The 23,335-nt window shown below is 43.0% G+C and overlaps 1 protein-coding gene across 1 annotated transcript in view; it reads left to right on the top strand.

Annotated features, from left to right (window-relative positions):
• The window catches only part of ABCA4 (ATP binding cassette subfamily A member 4), a gene marked incomplete at its 5' end in the record, with an annotated part of 129,837 nt that overhangs the window by 31,233 nt on the left and 75,269 nt on the right, over positions 1-23,335 (top strand). Inside the window, 5 exons of the mRNA XM_082614295.1 lie at positions 4,236-4,325; positions 6,610-6,850; positions 7,863-8,002; positions 8,655-8,771; positions 9,449-9,646. Of these exons, the coding sequence (XP_082470421.1) occupies positions 4,236-4,325; positions 6,610-6,850; positions 7,863-8,002; positions 8,655-8,771; positions 9,449-9,646 (786 nt within the window). The remainder of the gene's footprint in view (positions 1-4,235; positions 4,326-6,609; positions 6,851-7,862; positions 8,003-8,654; positions 8,772-9,448; positions 9,647-23,335) is intronic.

Genomic DNA, 23,335 nt, shown 5'->3' with positions numbered 1-23,335 from the left:
AAATTGTACCAGATCATTCATTTAATGAGTTAGTCAAGGTCAAATAATTTCAAAAGCAAAATTAAGAACCTTAAAAAATTATCTATCTATCTATCTAACTACCTGTCTATATCAACATATAGATATAGGTACATATAGCTATGGATAGAGACACAGGTGCTTTTAATGTGTTGAATCTGAGGCAGGATGGAATTTTAAGGCCAGAGTGTGCCTAGAGCCTATGGAGATGAAGGAGAGGGGATGGAAAGAAGATGTCCACTTAGGCAAAACATAGGCATGGATAATCTCCAGCCCACAGTCAAGTGAGGAAAACAGACAACAAACTCACAAAGAAGAGAAAGTAATTAAAAGAGACAGGAGCTGTGACTGATTGATTGCTGTCCAATCTCTCTGGACACATGAGTGTGACAGTTGCTTATTTTCTGTGCCTCTGGGTTTCTAGTCCCTCTAGGTATCTCCCATTGTCTAGGACCCTGGTTGTTTTTCTCTGCACAGCTTCTTTAGACTCCATTCCTTGATTCCAGCTTCTTCCTAATGTGGTCTTTCAGATACCTCTTTGCTCCCCTCTCTGCAATCTGAAGGCTCATCCTGCTCCAAACTCAGACCCAACACCAGCTCCTAAATCACCAGGCTGGGGATTTTGACAATGGGATGGGAATGGGGAAGCATCAGTGATGACTCTCAGGCTTCCAGCTCTGGTGAGTGGGCAGGAGGCAGTGCCACCAATTGAGGAAGGGCATCCAGGAACAAAAGCTGGTTTGGGAGAAGATGATGTGATCAGTTTAGGACAAGTTGGAGTTATGCAAATGTCCAACAGACAATTGAGGGATGGAGATGCAGATTTAGAAGTCATCAACAAAAAGGTAGCAGATTAAATGAGAGAGGGAATGAAAAAACCCAGAGAGAGTGTACAGAATGAGAAGAGCGAGGGTATGGAGGTCGAGAATCTCAGCATATAAGGGGAAAGTGGAGGCTGAAGAGCTTGTGGGAAAGGCAGGGAGGGAACAGAGAAAACCAGGTGAGATGAGTGTCATGAAGGTAAAGAACATGACCAAAAGTGTCAAGAGCAGAGAGGTCTGAAAAGACAAGAACCAAAAGCATCCATTAGACTTTAAAACTGGGAATTCTAGTGAAAGCATCTTAGTAGGATGATGCGGGTGGAAGACTGGGAAGTGTTGGTGAGGAAATGAATCACTGAATGTGAACTGTTCTTCCAAGAATTGTGGGAATAAGGGGTGGAGAAGGGAAGACCCTCCCGCAACTAAGAGAGAATTCTTCCTGCCTTACTGGCTTTGATATGGGACATTGATGTTTTTTTCTGCCTTTGGACTCAAACTGAAACACCAACTCTTTGTGTGTCTCCAGCCTGCCAACTCACCCTGCAGATCTTGGGATATGCCAGCTTCTATAATTGCATGAACCAATTACTTATAATAAATCTCTTCCTATTTATATACCTCCTATTGGATCTGTTTCTCTGGGGAACCCTAACTAATACACTGCCCTTAATGAGCATACCATTTCATGGAGTATCATGCATAGAAACACTTGTAGTCAATCTGCTTCTTGCTATAATGTAAGTATTCATTCATTCATCGTATTCAATATGTGCCTGAATGTCTACTATGTGCCTAGCACACAGACACAGTTCCTGTCTATATGGAGCTTAGAATCTAATAAGAGAGACAGATAACATATAAACAGTAGAATAATTACCAGTGGTGAAGAGTCCAAGGAAGGAAATAAAGAGGACACCGTAAAAGAACATAACAGGGCAAGGGCAAGCAAAGAAGCCTAGAAAAAGAAGTATCATCTAACTCTACCATGGGGACGCTATCTTTCACATAGATAGTGGTATCAGGAATGAGACTTGAAGGATGAAGAAAACTTTACCAGGCAGAGAAGGCGGGGAGGGGGAACAATGTGCAGAGCCAGGAGGCATGAGAAAGGGACCAACACGTTAGGGAATGTAGAATGAAGTCTGGATGCTGGAAGAGAAGCAAGAGAGAAGGCTAGAGAGGGAGTCAAGCACCAGCTCACGAGAGTCCAGGTGTGTCCAGCATGGGTATTGACCTTCTTTCCTGGAGGCAGTAGGGAGCCATGGAGGATCTTTGTGCAGGAGAAGTGACATGATTGGATTGGCCTGTTGGGTAACTCAGGCTATAGTGTGGAGGGTACATTGGAAGGAAGGAGACTAGGGGCAAGGGGACAGGAAGAAGGCTGTTCTGAGACAGAAGCAAGGAGAGCCTGAGCAAAGGCAGTCTAGTGAGGAAGGAAAAAAGAGAGGAGAGAATATTGACTTATTCGTTCATTTGTTCATTTATCCATTTATTTATGCATGCAAAAAAAACTTTTTGAAAATTTTGTTTTAGAAATAACTATAAAAGTAGAGAGAATAATATAATGAACCCCCATGTACCTATCACCCATGTTCAACTATTATCAACATTTGGCTATTCCTGTTTCTTCTGTTCCTTTTTTTCCCTGAAGTCTTTTAAAGCAAACCACAGACAACATTTCATCCTCACATATTTCCCTATGTATCTCTAACATAAAAACTTACTTGTTTTAACAAAACCACAGTGCTATGATCACACCCGACAAAATTAACATTAATTCCTCAATATTACCTAATACCCAGTTATGTTCACTTTCCCTCTGATCGTTACAGCTGGTTTGTTCAGATCAAAAATTAAAAAAAATAAGGTCCACAATGGCATTTTAATTGATGCGTATCTTAGATCCCTTTCATCTGTGACAGATCTTATTGGAAATAGCTAGGAGGGAGAGTCAACAGGACTGAGTGATATCTTGCCATTGGCACACATTTTTACCTGCTGGCTTCCTCCCTTCCTACCTGTACTTCTCGGCAATGAAAGCGCTTTGCCCAACATACGCTGAAGCTATTTTCGAGGAGTTTGAAAAGTAGTCATGGCAAGACCAAAGCCTAGGCCCAGTGTTAAGGTTAAGGAGAGAAGACTCTTCTCAGGGGTATAGTTTCAGTGGTGGCTTTGCTGCTCCTTCCTCTAGAAAATTCTCCACCTGTCTGCTTTGTAGCTTTCATATGTAACAAAGCCTTTCATATTACAGTTAGAAAGTAAGCCTGAAATGTTGATGCTCCAAGAGTGTACGTACACTTATTCTTCAGTTCAGAGTCAGAGAGAATACGAGGGCTCCTTCACCTACAGCCAGGAGAGAGTGGAGCAGGACCACAGCTAGAAATAGGAGGCTGGGCTGCTCAAAGCCTACCTCCACCTGCTTCTCTGCTCTGCCACAGCTGGATCAGTACACCCATCATTTAGGAGAGCCACACTGGCAAATAAAAAGGCAAGGCTTGTGGCTTGTGGTCCATAAATGCATGAATCGGAATTATATGTTGAGCTTGTTAAAATGAAGATTCCCCTCCAGGCCTACTCAAGATGCACACTTGAGTTTGAAAATCACCATCGTAAAAGTTAGAATTCAGTCCTAAAAACCAGAGACTCGGTGATTCAATCATTTTTGAAACTATAAAGAATGAAGTTATTCATTCAGGACTTGAACTTGATTTCCGGAAAACAAGGTGTTCACCTCAGGCTCTGGGACTTGGAGCCAGCAAGCTTGTGAACTTCCACGTTCCCCACCACAGTGGAAAACGCACAAACAGCTCTGTGTCGCCGCGTGGGCCTGGGGTCACCAGAACACTGGCATCACTTAGAGAATCTTCAAGGGAACTTCTCTCTCTTTAAGGCTGCCAGCCGCAGCTTTAAAAAGAAAGGTTCTGGAGTTGGCCGAATCTTCCATAAGAGTGGTGCTGAACAGAGGAAGAGACACAACCTGTCTGTAAAGGACATAAAGGGACAACAATGACAAGGAAGCCTGAGGTGAACAGGTGGGCACCCTCTGCACGTGGCCTTCCTTTACACCCCAGCAGCTGTACTCTGTCTTCCTTCCTCCAGGAGCCTTGTCTGGTGTTGCTAAACCAGCAATCAGAATCACTTTGGTGTATTTAATGTCACCATGAAACTATTTGTGATTGCTTAGCTCAGCAGGGCTGAGAATAAGAACCTTTGATTTTCTCGATTAGACGAAAGAAGCTTGTTTCTGAAAGCAATCTTTCAGAAGAGGTTCCGTGATCAAAAAGAAGGGAGGAAATGTTTTTCAAGCATACAGGAGATCAGATAGCACCCGTGTATACATGTAGAACTACATATATATACTATATTTTTTAAAATATTTGTTCCTATCAATTGCAGCTTCCCAAACTCCTGGACAGAAGTTCCCAAGGTATCAATCTGAGATCCTGGGGAAAAATATTATCTGATATGTCACCAAGAATTCAAGAAGTAAGTGGCTTGATGATAGTAATATAATTTCATCATATCTTTCCACCATTTTATCACTATCTTTGTGATGAAATGAGTATGTAATATGTATGTAAGACACTTAGTGCCTGTAAGCACTGTGTAAGTGTATGTGATTACTATTAATGGTATAGATTTATGTGGATTTTAAGAACATAAATAGAATATTGGATCACATCAGAAAGAGTGGAAAGACTTAGATTCAGCTGTCAGTCCACTGATAATCTGCTACACCAGACAGAGTGTTATTTCTTTCTAGGTGTGAAATTAGACAAGCAGTTCCTTTCTTACTGCCTCCAACCCAGGAGCACAGATAATTAAGGATATGAACAGGTATTTTGAAGTTGCTAGATGGAAAGATCAAATGTATTTCTCCTTGAACAGGTCTGAGGTACAATTAAATTATTTGACATAATAAGTGTGATAAAATGGTGTTGTTTTGTAAAAGATGCACACATTTTAATCAAATGCCGAGCCTTTGACCATATATAAAATGATTCTCCACTCAACAGATGAGAGGTGCTGGGGTCATAATGATGAAGAGACAGATATGGTCACTGCCTTGTGAAATGTATAGTCCAACAGGGAAGAGAGATGTGAAATGAACAATTATCTTCAAGTGTAATGAGTATTATGAAAGAGAGGCAAAAGGGGAAATATAATTTTCCCCAAACTTTTTTTCCCCTCCAGTATTCTCAGCTGACTTGGGCTTTGCCAACCTGGAAAACTGCATGGTTAGAATCTGTCCCTATAAAACTAAGCTTAGCCTGGGCAGAGTGCCGTGCAGGGAAGGTTAGAGAAGGGCCCATTGTACTGATGGCCACCTGCTGCAGGGGGAGTCTGTGTTTAACATTCTTTTCTTCATAAGCATTTAAAAAATTCATATCAGTATAATAGGGTTGAAGTTGATAGAGAATTTTTTTTTAAATCTCCAAAGCATATTAAAGCTCTTAATTCCATGTGGGAGTTGCAGAAGGTTTCTTGCCTGTCTAGATAGCAAGTCTAGCATTCGTGACTGGGTTGAAGCAGATGGCCCAGTTTATGTTAACTAATACTAGACTATTTGACTCTGGAACAGCCCCTTCATCTCGGAGCGCTTTGATTAAATGAGCAACATAATAATGGTAATAACCCCTTACAAGACTGTCATAAGACTTACTGTTGTTGAAGCAGTTTGAGATTCCATCTTTATTATTGAAGCCTAGACTGTGATTATAGGCATGACTCAATATGTGGATTCTACATGGCGCTCAGCAGTTTCAGAGAGCAAGTGTTGGCATGTGGACAGAGAGGAGATGACCGGTAAACATCACTTATTGCAGTGGGAGAACTGTTTTCAGTCTCACCTGTTTGAATCCTAATGGTTTTTTAAATCCCCAAGTGCCTTTGAGAATAAGTAACCAAGTGTGTTTTGGGAATAAAAGCAGCATGATTTTTATTTTGTATTTTCCTTTAAAGTCAAATGGTATTATGGGAACTGAGACCCTGGCAACTCTGGCAGCCCTCAACTTAGTTCTCAGCATTTTAGATCTAGCTTCAAAAAACGAGGCCACTGAGTGCCACCGGCACCAATAAGGAGAGATGACCACCAGCCTCTTCTTAGTTTGGTGAAGAATTTAAAAATAGTTTTCCCAAGAATGGAGACTTCATCTGTTCTATATTTGCGTAGATCTTAAAACATACATACACACACACACAAACACTAAAAGAAACCACAAACCACACATTTCAGCGAAATGGAAGAGTTCACATTTGGTAAAGCTAAGATAATAAGAAGATAATCTTCCAAATATAGAAAGCTACATTCTAAACTATTTGGCCAAAGAAATTTGCCCTGACTTTGCCTTTCTAGGACAGAGCTACTCCTCTATTTTATTTCCCAGTTTTCCAGTAGCTCTATCTTGGTGGAATAACAGAACCTAAGAACTGACTGGTAGAGAAATATTCTCTATGTTTCCCCAAGGACACATTCCCAAGGAATTCAAACTAAATGGACTGGAAAAGAGAAATAATATTGAAATACTTTGGAGGTTAACTCTTTTATTTTCTTTAAGGCTCATCCTAGTTTCCTCCTAGGCCCTGAGTGGATGGCAGTAGATTTTATTTCACGGCTGGATTAAGGATTGCTAAGTATATATATGTTTTCTTTTAAACGTGGAAATCAAATGCCTATGCAAGGATCTCCCCAAACTTTGGAGCTTTGCCTTCACAGTGGATTGTGACTCTGACTACCTTAGCATAACCTGAAGCCTTTGCCTTGCCATAGTTCATCCACCGACCAAGTGTTCAAGACTTGCTATGGGTGACCAGGCCACTCGTGCAGACTGGCGGTCCAGAGACCTTCACACAGCTGATGGGCACCCTGTCTGACCTCTTGTGTGGCTACCCAGAGGGAGGAGGCTCTCGGGTGTTCTCCTTCAACTGGTACGAAGACAATAACTATAAAGCCTTCCTGGGGATTGACTCCGCAAGGAAAGATCCTATCTATTCTTATGACAAAAGAACAAGTAAGTTTTCTAAATCCTGCATATAAATTGACTTCTGATGTTGGTTAAGCTGATGGGTTAACACTTCCAGGTGAAATTAATCCTGGGGTTGATTTTCCCTTGGTCTTGTTGAGGGGCCTTGGGCAAAGAGGCTTCTCCTTCCAGAGAGTCCATTTCCCCAAGTAGGAAGTGGGCAGTGCTCAAAGAATTCTGAAAGTGAGCCATGGAAAGAACTGAGACCCACTTGGAACGGGAACGGAGGGGACATTTCCCACTGATCTGATTGAACTAGGGTTACGTTCTAGAGGAAGAGAAAGATAAATGAGGAGGCAACCCAGAGTTGCAAGCAGAGCTGGGGTCAGAAGGGCTCTGGAGAGTAAACATGACTGTGGGATGTTTTTACAAACACAATATAGTGAAAATCCGTGTGTGTAGTACTGAATTATGTTCCAAATGGCAAGTTGCTGGCAAGTTATCTTTCCCACCTTTCACTATTTTTTTTGGCTCCTGTGGGGTAAAGGAGGGTGGGGTGTGGACGAATTGCAGCTGGGCAACCCTCTAGTTAAAAATTGAAAAGAAGCAGCAAGGCACACACCAAAAGCAGCTGGGCCCTAAGACAGCCACACACAACAGAGAAGTTAAGCAGCTAATTGAAAGGAAATTATTGAGACTAAAGCTGAGATTGCAAGGGGAGGCCTTGTTTGGCCTCTCGGTCCCTTTCATCTGAGAATGGCCTCTGTTCCTTGCAATAATCATAAGCAGGCTTCTCAACCTTCCTCTAAAGCAGAAAAAAAAAACAGGGCAAGCCCCATCCTTTGTTTCTCTGATGAGGCCTTTATTGAGATGCACTGTGGCATTTTTACTTACTAATGATGAGCTTGTTATTGGTGGGGTACAGCCTATTAATTTAGGTTATTTGTCAAATCCTCCAGCATACAGTTGAATGAGACATGTGATTTGAACACACTAATGACTGTGTTTAGCTCTGAGCATCGGGGAGTTTCTATAAAATCTGTCCCTTCTCTCCTGACAGCAACCTTTTGTAATGCATTGATCCAGAGCCTGGAGTCAAACCCTCTAACCAAAATAGCCTGGAGGGCAGCAAAGCCTTTGCTGATGGGAAAAATCCTCTTTACTCCGGATTCCCCCGCAACACGCAGGATACTGAAGAACGTAAGGTCCCAGCTGGTCTTGTCCCTTCTGCCTTCTCCTCTGGCTACCCAGTAGAATGAGAGTGTGTGTGCATGCATGTGCGTGTATGTGTGAATGAGTGTGTGTGTGTGTGTATATATATTTTTTACTGTGCCCTCCTGGTGGTGAGCCTCATGTTTGCTTTTTGCTAAGTGGACTCTTGGTTCCTCCCCCATCCACAGACATCATTGGAAGGCTTTGCACCAATGCCCCTGCCTGGCCCTCCCCTCTCTATGCAGCCTGCAATGAGATTTTCTTCCTCACTGCCTGAATTCTATCCCTAAGGGAAGAGTTCACAGTTTTCTGAAGCCTGGCTACTTGGAACAGACAAAGATAGGGAGGAAGGGAGGAAGAGCATTTGCTCACAGGGAGCCCAAATCCAGCTTTAATGAGGTTCTGAGACAATAACATCATCAATATTATGAGTACCTCTGAGATACTAAGAAATAAGATTCTGTCAATCTGGGAGGGTGGGAAATAGCTGATTGTTCTGGGAAATATCAATCAACTGAGAAAATAAAGAGACTTCCTTGAAAAGCCTTTCCTAAATATTGAGGGTTTGTGACAGGAAAGGTACAACCAAGATTCTCTCTCACTTTTTCTCCATTCTTTTGCTGTCTCTGTCTGGTTTTAGGCCAACTCGACGTTTGAAGAGCTGGAGCGTTTCAGGAAGTTGGTCAAAGCCTGGGAAGAAATAGGGCCCCAGATCTGGTACTTCTTTGACAAGAGCATGCAGATGACCATGATCAGAGTACGGATGGCATTAGAGGTCGGGAGGTGGGGGGAGGAGAAAGGCCAGGAAAGTTCCATTTGCTTCCTTTGCCCAATAGAGGGTTAATTACCCCTGGAGTTAGATCAAAATATAATAAGCACCAGTTTTGGAAGCTGTCATCTTGTGGAATCACTGACGTTGAGTGGGATATAGGTTTCTGAAACTCTGGGGAAATGTGAAAACCGCCATAAGACCAGTGACCTCCTGAGGTTTCTTGCTGTTATGAATTCACTTGAGGGCCTCAGATTCAAAGGGGCATCTCCCCAAGGGTCCAGCTCTGTAACTGCAAAAGGTGGTTGACTGTGTCTCTCTGGTCTCATTTTCAGTTTCACAAAACCAGGAGATAAGAGTCCTGCATAGCAGGGATAACTAAAAGGGAACCAAAGAAAATCCTTAAGAAAAAGAAAGCTTCCTGTATACCATTTCCCTGTCCCTCTGCCTCATCCCCACATACACATCTCCCCTCTGTTGTAGAGTCCTATGTATTGGGGGGAAATGGGATATAGATAGATATGCCTTATGATGGAAGAAAACCCACTAGATTTTTAGGGAGCCTTAAAGTCTATCCCATTTGTTAAAAATTAGAAATGGCCTAAAAACAAGACCAAAGATCCTGTGGAATTCTAAATGCTGTAACTGTATTGCTTCTTCCTAAGGACACCCTGGAGAACCCAACAGTAAAAGCCTCTTGGAATAGGCAGCTTGGTGAAGAAGGTATTACTGCCGAAGCCGTACTGAACTTCCTCTATAGGGGTCCACGAGGGGGCCAGGCTGATGACATGGACAACTTCGACTGGAGGGATATATTTAACATCACTGATCGCACACTACGCCTGGCTAATCAATACCTGGAGGTAAGGGCAGCAAGCCACCTGAGGGCCACATTGGGCCCCTCCAGGACAGCCCTGTAGGTGGAGCCAGAGATCCTTTAGCAAGTCAAGTGGTCTTGGGTTTCAAATCTCATTTTCCCCACTGAAGAAACAAGAATTCCCACAGTCCCCAGAGATGGATCCTGTTCTCTAACAGCTTATCCACAGTTAAATAGTTCCCTCTTCACATCTTCTGCCTCCTAACAGCTCCCTGACTCCTCCTTGGCTACTCCTTCTGCCTTGTAGCTCATACAGTGTCGAGTCTGTCCTCAGCCATCTCCTGTCTGCCATTGCTTCAGTGGCTCTCCATTGGTAGTGTCCACCACACCTTGAGTTCCAAGGTGCCCCTGCTTGCTGGACACTTCCACCCCCGGGTTATACAGGCACATCAGCCTCAACACGTCGAAAACAAATTTGTATTCTCCCTACCCATAAAACCTATCCTCCTTCAGCATTTCCTATCCTGATCACAGTCCTCTGCATTTTTCCAAATTCTCAAGCTAGAGGTTTAAGGGTCAGCCTTAAATCACCTTCCACACAACAGCTCTCATTTACTGTGTAACTTTTTGCCAAGCACTGTGCTAAACGCTTTTACGTACCTTAGTTCATTCAATCCTCTGATAGCTCCATCAAGTGTATGCGATCATCATTCCCACTTTACAGGTTCAGAAGCTGAAGCTTAAAGAGTTTAAATAAGATTCCATCTCACAGCTATTAGGTAGAACAGACAGGATGCAGATCCGGTGTGCCTGAATTCAGAGCCTGCTATCCTGACCCCTCCACTGCCTCTGTTACATCCAGTCACTGCGCTTTGTCTCCTCACCCCTAGGTATTTCTCCATCCCTCCTCTTGTTTGCCAGTCTCTCTGAGCCCCAGAGGCCTTGTCATCTCTCCACTAGCCTGTTCTAAAGGCTCACTCCCTGGACTCCGGGGTCCAGTCTCTGTTGGTTCAGGCGCTTCTCCACGCTGACACCAGAGTTACATTCCAAACACACATCTGCTGGCATCACTGTCACTCTTAACAACCTTAATGACTCATCCTCAGGGAACACAAGTCCCTTCCAAACCTGCTCCAGCCCACCTTCCCAGCCTCTGCTCACTCATACATCTTCAGCTGTACTCCACAGGTCCTTCCACCACCCTCAGGGACACCCCAGCTTCTCATGATTTCATCCTTTGCAAATGGCTGTTTTTCTGCCTATTTATGAGAGCCTTTTTGCTTAAATGAAAAAAAGAATTTACTGGTTGACATAACCCGGAAGTTCAGGGGACCTAGGACACTGTGTCCTTCCATCTTACCTTTCTGTTTGCCTTGGCCCAGCTTTGATCTCAGCCAGACCCTTTCCATTTGGTAGTGTGTCAGCTGCTCACAGCCCTCAGTGGTCATCTTTACCCCAAAAACTACACAGAAAGAGGGAGTGGCTTTCCCATAGCATGCATAATACTCCTAGAGAGTTCTCAGATTGGCCTGGCCACTCTACCTATCCCCAGTCGCTCAGCGGATTGTGTACCACCACGAGGTAAGGAAAGCACAGTTAGCTTCATCTGAGTCTCATGGACTGTGCATGATTACTGTGAAGTGGGCGAGGGTACTTCCTCGAAAGAAGAACCACAAGGCAGAGAAGTCTGAAAGGACTTTTCCTTCTCCATCTATTGAGCTTCTCTTCATTCACTTTTTGAGACTTAGCTCTCAAGTGTCACTTCTGCTTCGACATAGGTTTAGTCACTCAGGTTTAGTCACTCACTCCTCTGTGCTTCCCTGGCCCCCTCTTTACATCTCTTTCAGACCGTATTCATGTTAGATTCAAGTTAGCTGTTAACATGTCCGTCTCTGGCAGATCAGCAGGCTGGAGTTATCAGAGTCAAGGAGCCCATCCTAGTTATTTTTGAATTCTCGACCTCAAACTTCCAGGGAACATCTCCGCCTGAGGGCTTATCACACCTACCATTGGGCCTCATGTCATATAGAACCATTAGCAGGTAGAAGATGCTCTGGGCAATAGGAGAGGGAATTAAGCCAGTGGCCCCCAAGAGCACGCCCCTCTCCCCAGACTCCTTGGTCCTGAGGATAACTAACTAGTGAGAAAAAGCCCGGCACCAGCTGTCACCAGAGTGCTCTTAAAGACTCCCTGCTGCCCTTGGTGCCACCAGAATTTCCCCGGAGTGTGTGATGCTCCCTCTCCAGAACCATGGAAATATCGGCACAGGCTCTCTAGGTGGCCTTTCAGAAGGGGTCAGGTGTAGCAGCAGCACGACCAAAGTTCAGGTCATTACAAGGAGATTCCCAACTTGTCCGAAGACAAGAATGACCACGGGTGCTTTTTACAAAACAGATTTCTGGACACAAACCCAGATCAACTGACTCAGAATTCCCAGGGAAGAGGCCTGGTAATCTGTATTTTTACAAACCTGTTAGATTGGTGGGAGCTTGGAGTCCCCTTGTACAATTACTCAATTGACATCGTCGTCTTCTCATGGTGCCTCTACCAGCTAAGTCCCCATCCCTGGCCATGCCCACCACCATCCACCACTGTGCTTATAATATAGGCAGGATTTTTTGGATGGGGTGCAGATGGAGGCACTCTATTCCTTTATTCTTGCAGAATAGAGTTCAGTGGGTCTCACAATATTTTTGTGAGGTACTACGTATCAGTATAAAGAATACTTCTTGTCTTAGGTTTGACTTGACATTTCCACGGTGAGGTAAAGGGCTTGTTTTCTTGAAGGATCATTTTTTCCATGTAGCTTGTGCTTAATGTAGCACCAGGCACCCAACAGATACTTAGTATATATTAAATGGTTAAGAATTCAGTCTCTGGAGCCAGACCACCTGGGTTCAAATCCCTGCTAGTTGTGCCTCAGTTTCTGCGTCTGTAAAGTGGGGATATTAATAATACTTACCTAATAGGCTTGTTATGAGAATTAACTGAGTTAATTCATGCAAAGCACTTAAGACAGTGCCTGGCATTTAGTAAGCACTTAATAAATATTAACTTTTTAGTGAAATACAAACAAACAAAAAATACTGTTTGGGAGGAGGAGAGTGGAATTAGTGAAATCAGGCCCAGCCACTGAGCCACTCCTGGTGCTCCTCTAGGGATTACAAAACAGCTAATCGCATCTCACATAAGCCACCAACACTTCCCTGGGGCCTTGCAATCCCATTAGCCCAGCGAAATGCTCCTAAGCAAAGGCCAAGACTGCCACAGGTCAGTGGCCTGCCCCAGGGGTTCCTAAGAGGGGTTTTGATGGTGGCAGAAACCCAGCAGGTAATTATGCTGAGGTTTCTGATCTTCCTGCCCTGGGGAGCAGGGGAGTGGGAGGAAGGAGGAAAGTGATGGGGAAAAAACTGAAAGGAGAAGACGGGGGTGGGGGGGGGGTGTCTGAAAAGCGGTGAGGGAGAATCCAATCATTACAACTGGTCCTGGAATTTTCTGCTTTTGTCCTTGTGTTTTGGGAGGTCTAGAGGAGCTTTGGAAACTCCCCAGCTCTCATCCTGAGGACTACTCAGTAGCAGACAGGGCATGAAAACCTCTTCGGGATGGCTCTAAGGGCCTCTCCAGGACAGGGCAGCAAGCATGTTCCTTCATAGGCTGTTCAAGGCTTGACTGAGCCTCTCCTTTTCAGTAATATGACTTTCATTAAAGAGCTTTGAGAACTTCTGGGCCAGCCTTGATGCCTACTTCCCTGCCTATTCCAAAAACGAAAAAATCATTTCAGGAAAATTCAGCAAAAATACTCTAAAATGTAAATTATGTCAATTCAGGTCAGTGCTGCACTCAGATGTGGTATTGAACAACAGAAGGTCCAAGAACTAAGAGCAAACTTTTAAGCCTTTTGTCATTACAGGAAAGGGGAGTGATTCAACAAGTTTTCTCTTCACCTAATAGAAGGGCTAAGTCCTCTTTCTTTCTGCTCGGGGTGAGGCCTTAGTTACTGGAAATGCCACTGAGTATCCTGGAGAGTGCCCCATTCCTCCGGAGCTGCCTTGCTTGGTCATTGTATGCCATGTTAGGCCACTGCTTGGGGAACCTTCTCACCTGTCAGTGAGGATAAATGGGCCTGGATCTCTGCCCATGAGCTACATCACTCTGGAAAAGACACTTTACCTGCTAAGGCTCTATTTTCTTATCTGTAAAATCCAGATAACACAACAGACCTCACAGAGTTGTTGTTAAAGATAAAGTGAGTGAAGTGTGAAGGGCACTCAATACATTTGTGCCATTGACTAGTTAAACCTGTGTATAAATTCTCTGCCCCCGATTCCCCATCTCTTAGGTGGGGCTGTTAGTGTCCCCCTTTCCAAGCAGCTGTGAGAATGAGATTGGAGAGGGCTGGGCACATAGTAGAGCCATTTGATGCATGGCAGCTCTTGCTATGAACCATAAGGATGTCCACCCTTGAACCACAGACCACGTGAGGAATGTAGCTTCTTCTCAGACTCACTTTGTGTAAGCATTAACCAGGATGTGAAGCCACTCTTCATATTAACCTTGTGAACTGGCTTAGAATCAGGACTTTCAGTCCATTCCTGAAGGCCCAGGAGGATGTCTCTGGGGCCATTCTGGCCCTTCTGTGGACAGTGGTTCAGTGGCTCCAGAACTCTTTTTTTTTTTTTTTTACATCTTTATTGGAGTATAATTGCTTTGCAATGGTGTGTTAGTTTCTGCTTTATAACAAAGTGAATTAGTTATACATATACATATGTTCCCATATCCCCTCCCCCTTACGTCTCCCTCCCTCCCACCCTCCCTATCCCACCCCTCTAGGTGGTCACAAAGAACCGAGTTGATCTCCCTGTGCTATGCGACTGCTTCCCACTAGCTATCTATTTTATGTTTGGTAGTGTATATATGTCCATGCCACTCTCTCGCTTTGTCACAGCTTACCCTTCCCCCTCCCCATATCCTCAAGTCCATTCTCTAGTAGGTCTGTGTCTTTATTCCTGTCTTACCCCTAGGTTCTTCATGACATTTTTTTTTCTTAGATTCCATATATATGTGTTACCATACAGTATTTGTTTTTCTCTTTCTGACTTACTTCACTCTGTATGACAGACTCTAGGTACATCCACCTCACTACAAATAACTCAATTTCGTTTCTTTTTATGGCTGAGTAATATTCCATTGTATATATGTGCCACATCTTCTTTATCCATTCATCCGATGATGGACACTTAGGTTGTTTCCATCTCCGGGCTATTGTAAATAGAGCTGCAATGAACATTGTGGTTCATGACTCATTTTGAATTATGGTTTTCTCAGGGTATATGCCCAGTAGTGGGATTGCTGGGTCATATGGTAGTTCTATTTTTAGTTTTTTAAGGACTCTCCATACCGTTCTCCATAGTGGCTGTACCAATTCACATTCCCACCAGCAGTGCAAGAGTGTTCCCTTTTTTCCACACCCTCTCCAGCATTTATTGTTTCTAGATTTTTTGTTGATGGCCATTCTGACTGGTGTGAGATGATATCTCATTGTAGTTTTGATTTGCATTTCTCTAATGATTAATGATGTTGAGCATTCTTTCATGTGTTTGTTGGCAATCTGTATGTCTTCTTTGGGGAAATGTCTATTTAGGTCTTCTGCCCATTTTTGGATTGGGTTGTTTGGTTTTTTGTTATTGAGCTGCATGAGCGGCTTATAAATTTTGGAGATTAATCCTTTGTCAGTTGCTTCATTTGCAAATATTTTCTCCCATTCTGAGGGTTGTCTTTTGGTCTTGTTTATGGTTTCCTTTGCTGTGCAAAAGCTTTGAAGTTTCATTAGGTCCCATGTGTTTATTTTTGTCTTTATTTCCATTTCTCTAGGAGGTGGGTCAAAAAGGATCTTGCTGTGATTTATGTCATAGAGTGTTCTACCTATATTTTCCTCTAAGAGTTTGATAGTTTCTGGCCTTACATTTAGGTCTTTAATCCATTTTGAGCTTATTTTTGTGTATGGTGTTAGGGAGTGTTCTAACCTCATACTTTTACATGTACCTGTCCAGTTTTCCCAGCACCACTTATTGAAGAGGCTGTCCTTTCTCCACTGTACATTCCTGCCTCCTTTATCAAAGATAAGGTGACCATATGTGCGTGGGTTTATCTCTGGGCTTTCTATCCTGTTCCATTGATCTATCTTTCTGTTTTTGTGCCAGTACCATACTGTCTTTTTACTGTAGCTTTGTAGTATAGTCTGAAGTCAGGGAGCCTGATTCCTCCAGCTCTGTTTTTCATTCTCAAGATTGCTTTGGCTATTTGGGGTCTTTTGTGTTTCCATACAAATTGTGAAATTTTTTGCTCTAGTTCTGTGAAAAATGCCAGTGGTAGTTCGATAGGGATTGCATTGAATCTGTAGACTGCTTTGGGTAGTAGAGTCATTTTCGCAACATTGATTCTTCCAATCCAAGAACATGGTATATCTCTCCATCTATTTGTATCATCTTTAATTTCTTTCATCAGTGTCTTATAATTTTCTGCATACAGGTCTTTTGTCTCCTTAGGTAGGTTTATTCCTAGATATTTTATTCTTTTTGTTGCAGTGGTAAATGGGAGTGTTTTCTTGATTTCACTTTCAGATTTTTCATCATTAGTGTATAGGAATTCCAGAGATTTCTGTGCATTAATTTTGTATCCTGCTACTTTACCAAATTCATTGATTAGCTCTATTAGTTTTCTGGTAGCATCTTTAGGATTCTCTAAGTATAGTATCATGTCATCTGCAAACAGTGACAGCTTTACTTCTTCTTTTCCGATTTGGATTCCTTTTATTTCCTTTTCTTCTCTGATTGCTGTGGCTAAAAACCCTCCAGAAAGTAGGCATAGAGGGAACTTTTCAGAACTCTTTTTGTCCTTGGAGCACCTCCTCAATAAAGGGCTTCTATAACCTTATTCATCCCATAACCATGTTTAGTCTTTCCCCTGATCCCCTGCCCTTAGCAGGGAAAAAAAAATCAAGGTAAAAGACAGACTTCCTGTTCAGAGGGTGGGCAGTCAACCAGGGAAAGGGGTGAAGGTGACATTTTGGGAGCATCACATCTCTAACACGTGGAAAGAGTCATCTCTACAGTCCTTCTGATGACCTTCTTCTCCATATCTAAGGAGGCTGAGGGCAAATGAGTCTTCATGTAGGTAAATATCTTAAACTGGTATGTGTGTACTCTTACATTCATAATTTATATGTCTTATTCACATATATTTTTCTTCTGAGAAAAGCACAATTAGAAAAATTCCTCTGATAACCCTTTAGTTAAGACAAATATCCACACCCCTCCCCTTTGATTTCTTTGTTTAGCGAAGGGTTAGACCTGGCACAGATGGAATACTATTTAGAATTCACAGTGTATTTTAATTTCATAGTATATTTGAATTTCAGGTCTTGAATTTAGCATCAGAAAGCTGAATTCAGCCAAACTTTAATATGAAAATACCTCTGATCAAGGCATAAAATTGTACTTTAACCAGTTACAACTTCCTTTCCCTAAGTCTTGAAAAAACATGTATTCATTAACTGCTTTTACCTCTGCTGTCAACACACTCAATATATGTGCATAACTCTTTATTATCTACATGGTGATTATCTTGTTGATGAATTATCAGTAGGGGGGTTTTTTTGGACCACCTTTCCTCTGTACCTTGCATGGTCCTGGCCACATGCCACCACCACCCAACTAGAATGTGCTCAGGGAGCGTATTTTTCAGGCTAGCCTAAATAAAAATAGGATTAGGAAGGTAAAGCTACTGATCATGTAATTTACTTTAGTCAGGTGTATAGGGATTTGCATAATATCTGTCCTAGTGCTTTCTTCTGTTGATTCATTGTCTCCAAATGTGCAGTGGGATGCTAGGGAGAAGTCAGGGGAAAGGTCAGAAGGGTACAGAAGTCTACACCATTAGAGCAATATTATTTTAAGAGCCATGAACTGGATCATAAGCAACTCATGGGCAATGACCTTATTTTATGGCTCATCGGTCTCTCAGAAACATAGAACTGGGCTGAGGAAGGAGAACATAGTTTGGGGAGGAGGAGGGGGTTGGCTCGAGTTGTAGGTAGAAGAAAGGAACTTGTGTTTGAGCCAGCCACTATGTTGGGCACTCTTACATGTCATCTCATGCAACGCTCCTAACTACCTGCCCAGCAGGCATAATTGTTATCATTTTATAGAATTAAAAACTGACTTGCTTAACATACCACAGCAGATAAGAGGTGGATCCAGAATTGTAGTTCAGACCTGTCTGGCTCTGAAGAGGAAGTTCTTTCTTGTACCGCAAGGGGCATATTAGTAGGGGGTTCAGTCAGTATTGTTTGGATAAATTACATAATGAGTTGGATAGGGACAGCAATTATTTTGTTATATTCAGAATAACAGACACTATTGTAATTCAGTCTTTTCTGCTTGGAAATAACTAGGTTTAGAGTAGGAAACCAAAGATATTTGAGCTCATTCAATCATTCATATATTCGCATGAATTGAACTACCTACCTCTGAATAAATACAATTAATCCCTGACCCCTAGAAGCTCACATTCTATTGAGAGAGATAAGCTTGTCATTAAATAAGTCCTTAGTAGTGGTATCTCAAGGAGCTGCTAGAATTCAATCTAATGGAGGAGAAACAAGTTACACAAATCCAAAGTCAAAATGTCACAAATCCTCCAAGGACTATCAGATATCTTCCAAATTATCTCCGAAATTCCGCTTCCTCACCCTCTCCATGTATGGCCTCTGTTTACTAGGGCCTGTACCATCTCCCCTAGCTGGTCTCTGGGCCTCTGGTCTCTCACTGCTTCTGTTCAGCTCCCAGACTGCCTCCAGTGAGATCTTTCTGAAACCCCAGTTTTGCCATGATGTACCAGCTCTGTGATTTCGGGCAATATCGCTGTTCCCCTGCCTGAAAAATAAGGATGATAAGTGAAGCTACAGCCAGGGCAGTGTTCACCAGTGTGGCTGAACTGGGTGTTTGTGACTGACACGTCCCTTCAATGGTCAGTGCCCAGCTCTGCTGATTATTAAATATTTTTAATATGGTAACACTCACCTCCCAAAATTGTTGGAATGGTTAAACAAGAAAGCTTTGAGAGCTAAAATCCCCTGCCGTTGTCAGCCAGGCTATTCTGTCTTTCCTTGGACCTAACTACACAGGAAGCATCACCTGGTGGCTTTGTCCTAGTGTGAGTCTTCATGCTCCAACCTGACCTTTTTATTTGTTTCATTATTGTATTTATTTATTTTAGAAACGGACATTTTTTAACAGCTGTGCATTTCCTATCCCTTTGTTTTCCTGTCATGGTGCATTTCCTCACTCTTTGTGGTTGAACATTTCACATGTCTGTTCACAGTGCCCGGTGTGTTAGATAAAATGTATGGCAACGCCTTTGGCCTCTACCTCACCAACTCAACCAACTCAACCAGCCCGAAACTATTTTATCCAGTGGCTTTTTCCATGTGTTGGGAAACAAATCTTGAGTGTTATGGTCTAGATATGCCAGGAAATTCATTCTGGGATGTTTGCCCACATCCACTGGCATTTTCCAGAAGGAACCCCACGTGTCTCCAGGTCCACCAGCGGGACCACTTGAGACCTCAGTTGGCATTCATCAGCCACTTTGTTCTCAGCTTGAGTGTGGAAGTCAAATTCCTAAGAGGCAGGATTGTAGAGGCAGCGTCTCTCAGGGTGTAGTGCTTTTCTTATCCCTGAAGACTCATCCCTTACATGTCCTGGGTGTATTAGTCAAAGTACTGTGTCAGCAAAGAGTACCAATCCCCTTTGATTATCAGGTTCAAGCAGAAAAAGAGATTCTTTCTCTCTTTGCCTCCACTGGACATCCTTTCCCGCTTAATAGATAATTTATCTATTACTTAATGTATTTGAATTAGAGCTGGAGGGGTCACAGTTGAAGAAGGAAGCCTGCTGCTACTGTAGCTTCTTCTCCCAAGGTAGTGTTTGATTTAGCTGTGTAAACAAGTGACTGCATTCTCCAGAGGTCTTAAACACAGCTGCCTGCCCTGGAGACAGCCACACCTCTTCCGCCAGGGTGCTCTCTGGTTCCTGGTGAGTATCAGCAAAACAACAAACAAGGAATTGTAGGATATGTGTGGGCTTCAAATGGCAGTGGTCCTGCCACCCAGATTTTGGCCACAGTAGTTGGGAACGGAAGGAAACAAGGAAACCTCTTCTCTTGCTTTACTGCCCTTGGCTATCACAGGGCATTATAACAATTCTCTTTGAGATTCTGAATTCTGCTTGCAAAATTTGCCCAGAATCTGCCTCTGAAGCCGTGAGACAATGAATTTTTAATCAGTGAAGATGCCCTTTGAATCTTTTTCCCAGTACTGGTGCTATTTTTATGCTGAGCCTCTTACACTAGCCATTACTTAACGTACCTACAGTATTCTTCCCTAATATCCATGGTCACACAGTTTCTCTCTGTGTAGAACCAAATAGCTTTTATAAACAGACTCTGTGGCTTCAGTCTCATTAGAACCTACTATGTGTTAACTTATAAGCTAATCAGACCACACCAGATATGTCAAAATCCATAACCTTGGTTAAGGGTTTAGTCAATCATCATTGCCTCCCAAACACACTCTCATCAATATACATGCTCATTAGCCAAGATGTTAACTTCAGGGACCAGAGCAAGTACCAAAAGGGAACGAGGTCATTTGCTGTTAGGCAGGTGGCCTCCCTGTGAGAATGCAAGGGTACATCATGAGTCATACCTCAGTGGATGACCCAGGGACTTCTGACTCATGTCCAAATCTGCAATTGCTCTGCCTTGACCTCAGGAAGATATTCTGGATTAGCTTCATAATACCTTCCTCTGGTAGAGTTGTCTGACTTTCACCTAAGGGCCAATGAGCAAGCTAGTGAACACCAGTGGCTTAGGACCCACCCCACTGCCACCCTCCATTGCCCAGGTGGACACAGAGCTTTGGCTTCTGTCCGTAGCATTGTTCTAACTAGATGAGTTGCTATAGATCAGCTTGGGATGGGTTATGTTCCCAGCCATATTGTTTTTAAAAAATAACTGCCTTCTTCCCCAGACAAACAGCTGTCATAAATGAAAGGTAATCTGGCAGGGGCTTAAAAGCCACTAGACTCTTTTGATTTTCAAGATATTTTGCAAAAACAGTAATAAAAATGGTATTCATCAAGTCCTCATTACTTGTGAAATGGTTTAGTATCCTACATGGTTAAAACACAGGCTGTCTCCAGAGGAAGTTTGCTCATCATGCCTCTTAAGAGAGCTTGGAGTGATAATCATAAAGTGGTTGTGATGATTCAAGGGGTTAATATAAGCAAAGCCCTTGGACCAGTTTTGGTCATATTGTGAGCCTGCAGTAAGCATCAACTTTTATTCTTACCAGGCAGCACTGGCTGGCCCTTCCCAAACAAGTTCATGTGATCCTTAGAACACACCTGTGAGGTAGGCGTATCTCCAGTTCTCAGATAGGGAAAGAGAGGCCACACAGTTAGGAAACAGCAGAGTGGGGATGGCATTCAAACACTACCCTGTACCATCTTTCCAAAGATGATAATTCAACTTTGAAAATGGGTCAGACGTTTCAGGGTAAAAATGAGTGTTTGAGAACCTTTTGGTTTTGTTTTTCCAGAGAGTATCAGGGTACCAGTCTAGGGGGATGCAACAGGAAACATGACTCTGAATCAGCTGCCTGATAAAAGAGGCAGGATGGAGCCCACGTCATTGCAGGACTCAACGATATCACTGAAAACATCAGCGCTTATTCCAGTATAGATTTCCCTTTAAGACATGAAAGGAGAGTTCAAAGAGAATGGGCTAGATTGCTCGGAAAGTCACATTATTAAAATGTGTTTGTTTTTATTAGCTTTTTTGCTTCACTGAGAGTTATACTCTTATTAACATTATATCCAAAATTCACCTTTCACTAATTTCTCCTAGTTTACCATCTGATTTTGGGTGCACAGGATTATGTTCAAAACACACAGTAGTAAAGTTCTATTTCTTGCAGCATTTGGGACTTCTAAATTTGAATTAATTCAGTTCAGTAGACACTTATTGAGTCCCTTTCATGAGGAAATACTGTTCCAGAGACCTAATGAATAAGACATGGGCCCTGACCTCCGGGAACTTACTGTCTCTAGAGCTGTGCTAACCAATGCAGTAACCACATGTCGCTATTTAAATTTAAATAAAGTGAAAAAATCAGTGCCTCAGATGCACTAGCTACATTTCAAGTACTCAATAGCCATATGTGGTTACTGGCTACCATGTTGGATAGGGCAGAAATAGAACGTTTCCATCATTGCAGAAAGTTCTACTGGACGGTGCTGACCTACTGGACAGGGGCAAGAGATCTTGTTTAGGAATTCTGTTGCTCCAACTTTGTAGTTGGAGTATGGCTTACTCTTAGAGCAATGTGAAGGAACAGCAGTACCCTTCAGGCTTGACACTTGAAAACATGGATTCATATTCTGCTTCTGACCTATACTGACCTGGGGCAAGGCCCTAAGATGCCAGTTTCCTCATCAGTAAGCAAGCACATCAGACTGTAAGACCTCTCTATGACTCCGTCTGTCCAAGTGCCCTGTGATGCTATGAGGGAATTGGTAGAATACTCTGTGTGTGTGTGTGTGTGTGTGTGTGTGTGTGTGTGTGTGTTACAGCTAAAAGAAACTGCAGAGAATTTCCATCTCCCCAAGAACTTTCATGATTATTTTAGAAATTTAATTTCAAGTTCACTCTATTTGTCAATACTGAAACTCTATATATGCAGTCCTAAACTCGACAAACTGATTTAAAAGAAGAGAGAGACAGATTATTTTAAAATAGAGAGATAAGTAATAGCTGTGCTCTCTTACTTTGCAAGACAGTCATGAGCACATGGAGAGACTGTGGATCAGGCTTTGCCTGTGGCTCCTGGTGTGGGAAGAAGTCTGGGCCTGGAGTTGAAAAATGGGGAGAGAATGCAGGCTCTGCCACCGTCTAGCTGCGTGACCTCTGGTAGGTCTCCTCTTCAATAAAATGAGGATTCCAGGTAACTCACAGGCTCTGTGAGAGAGTTAATATGTTCCTTTAAGCCTGTGTTACATCAACAGCCTTCCAACCAGACTTCGTGCTCCCCCTTCCCACCACCAGTGATCTTTCAGAAACATGGTCTGATCTCATATGTCATGCCTCTGCTTAAAACCCTACAGTGGTTTCTTGTGGCTTTTTAGGGTTTGCCAGAAAACTCCTGATTTTAGCATGGAAAGCCCTGCATCCCTTGAAACCTCTCAGTTGGCTGTTCACCCTGCAAACCCAGCAGGGCAACTGACCTGGTCCCCACCTGCCTTCTTAGTACACATCTCTTACCTCTCATCTCTGCTCACCTACGTTCTTCTCTGTACATTGGCACAAGCTGGGGAGTGTTTGACAAAATGCTGATGCTTTGGCCCTGCCTCTTGAGAATCTGATTTCATTGTTTGGGGTGGGACTTGAGTATACTTGTCTTTTTAAAGCTCCGTGGTGGTTCTAAAGCACAGCCAAGGAAGGAAACCACTATTCTATTCTTGCAGGTCTCCAGAAACCCTGCGAGCTATTCCCTGTGCCTGAGCTGACCTTTCCCTTGCTTTCTTCCCTTGGCTAATTCCTGCTTATTCTCATCCTGCTCAGGAGTCTCTTCCTCCAGGCAGCCCTCTGGGACACCCCCCACCCCTCCACTGGGCTA

This window comes from Mesoplodon mirus (genome assembly GCF_964341445.2).
Source record: "Mesoplodon mirus genome assembly, chromosome: 3".
In the NCBI taxonomy this organism is placed as follows: domain Eukaryota; kingdom Metazoa; phylum Chordata; class Mammalia; order Artiodactyla; family Ziphiidae; genus Mesoplodon; species Mesoplodon mirus.
The sequence above is the reverse complement of the archived record's forward strand: the minus strand, read 5'-3'. Positions and strand labels throughout refer to the sequence as shown.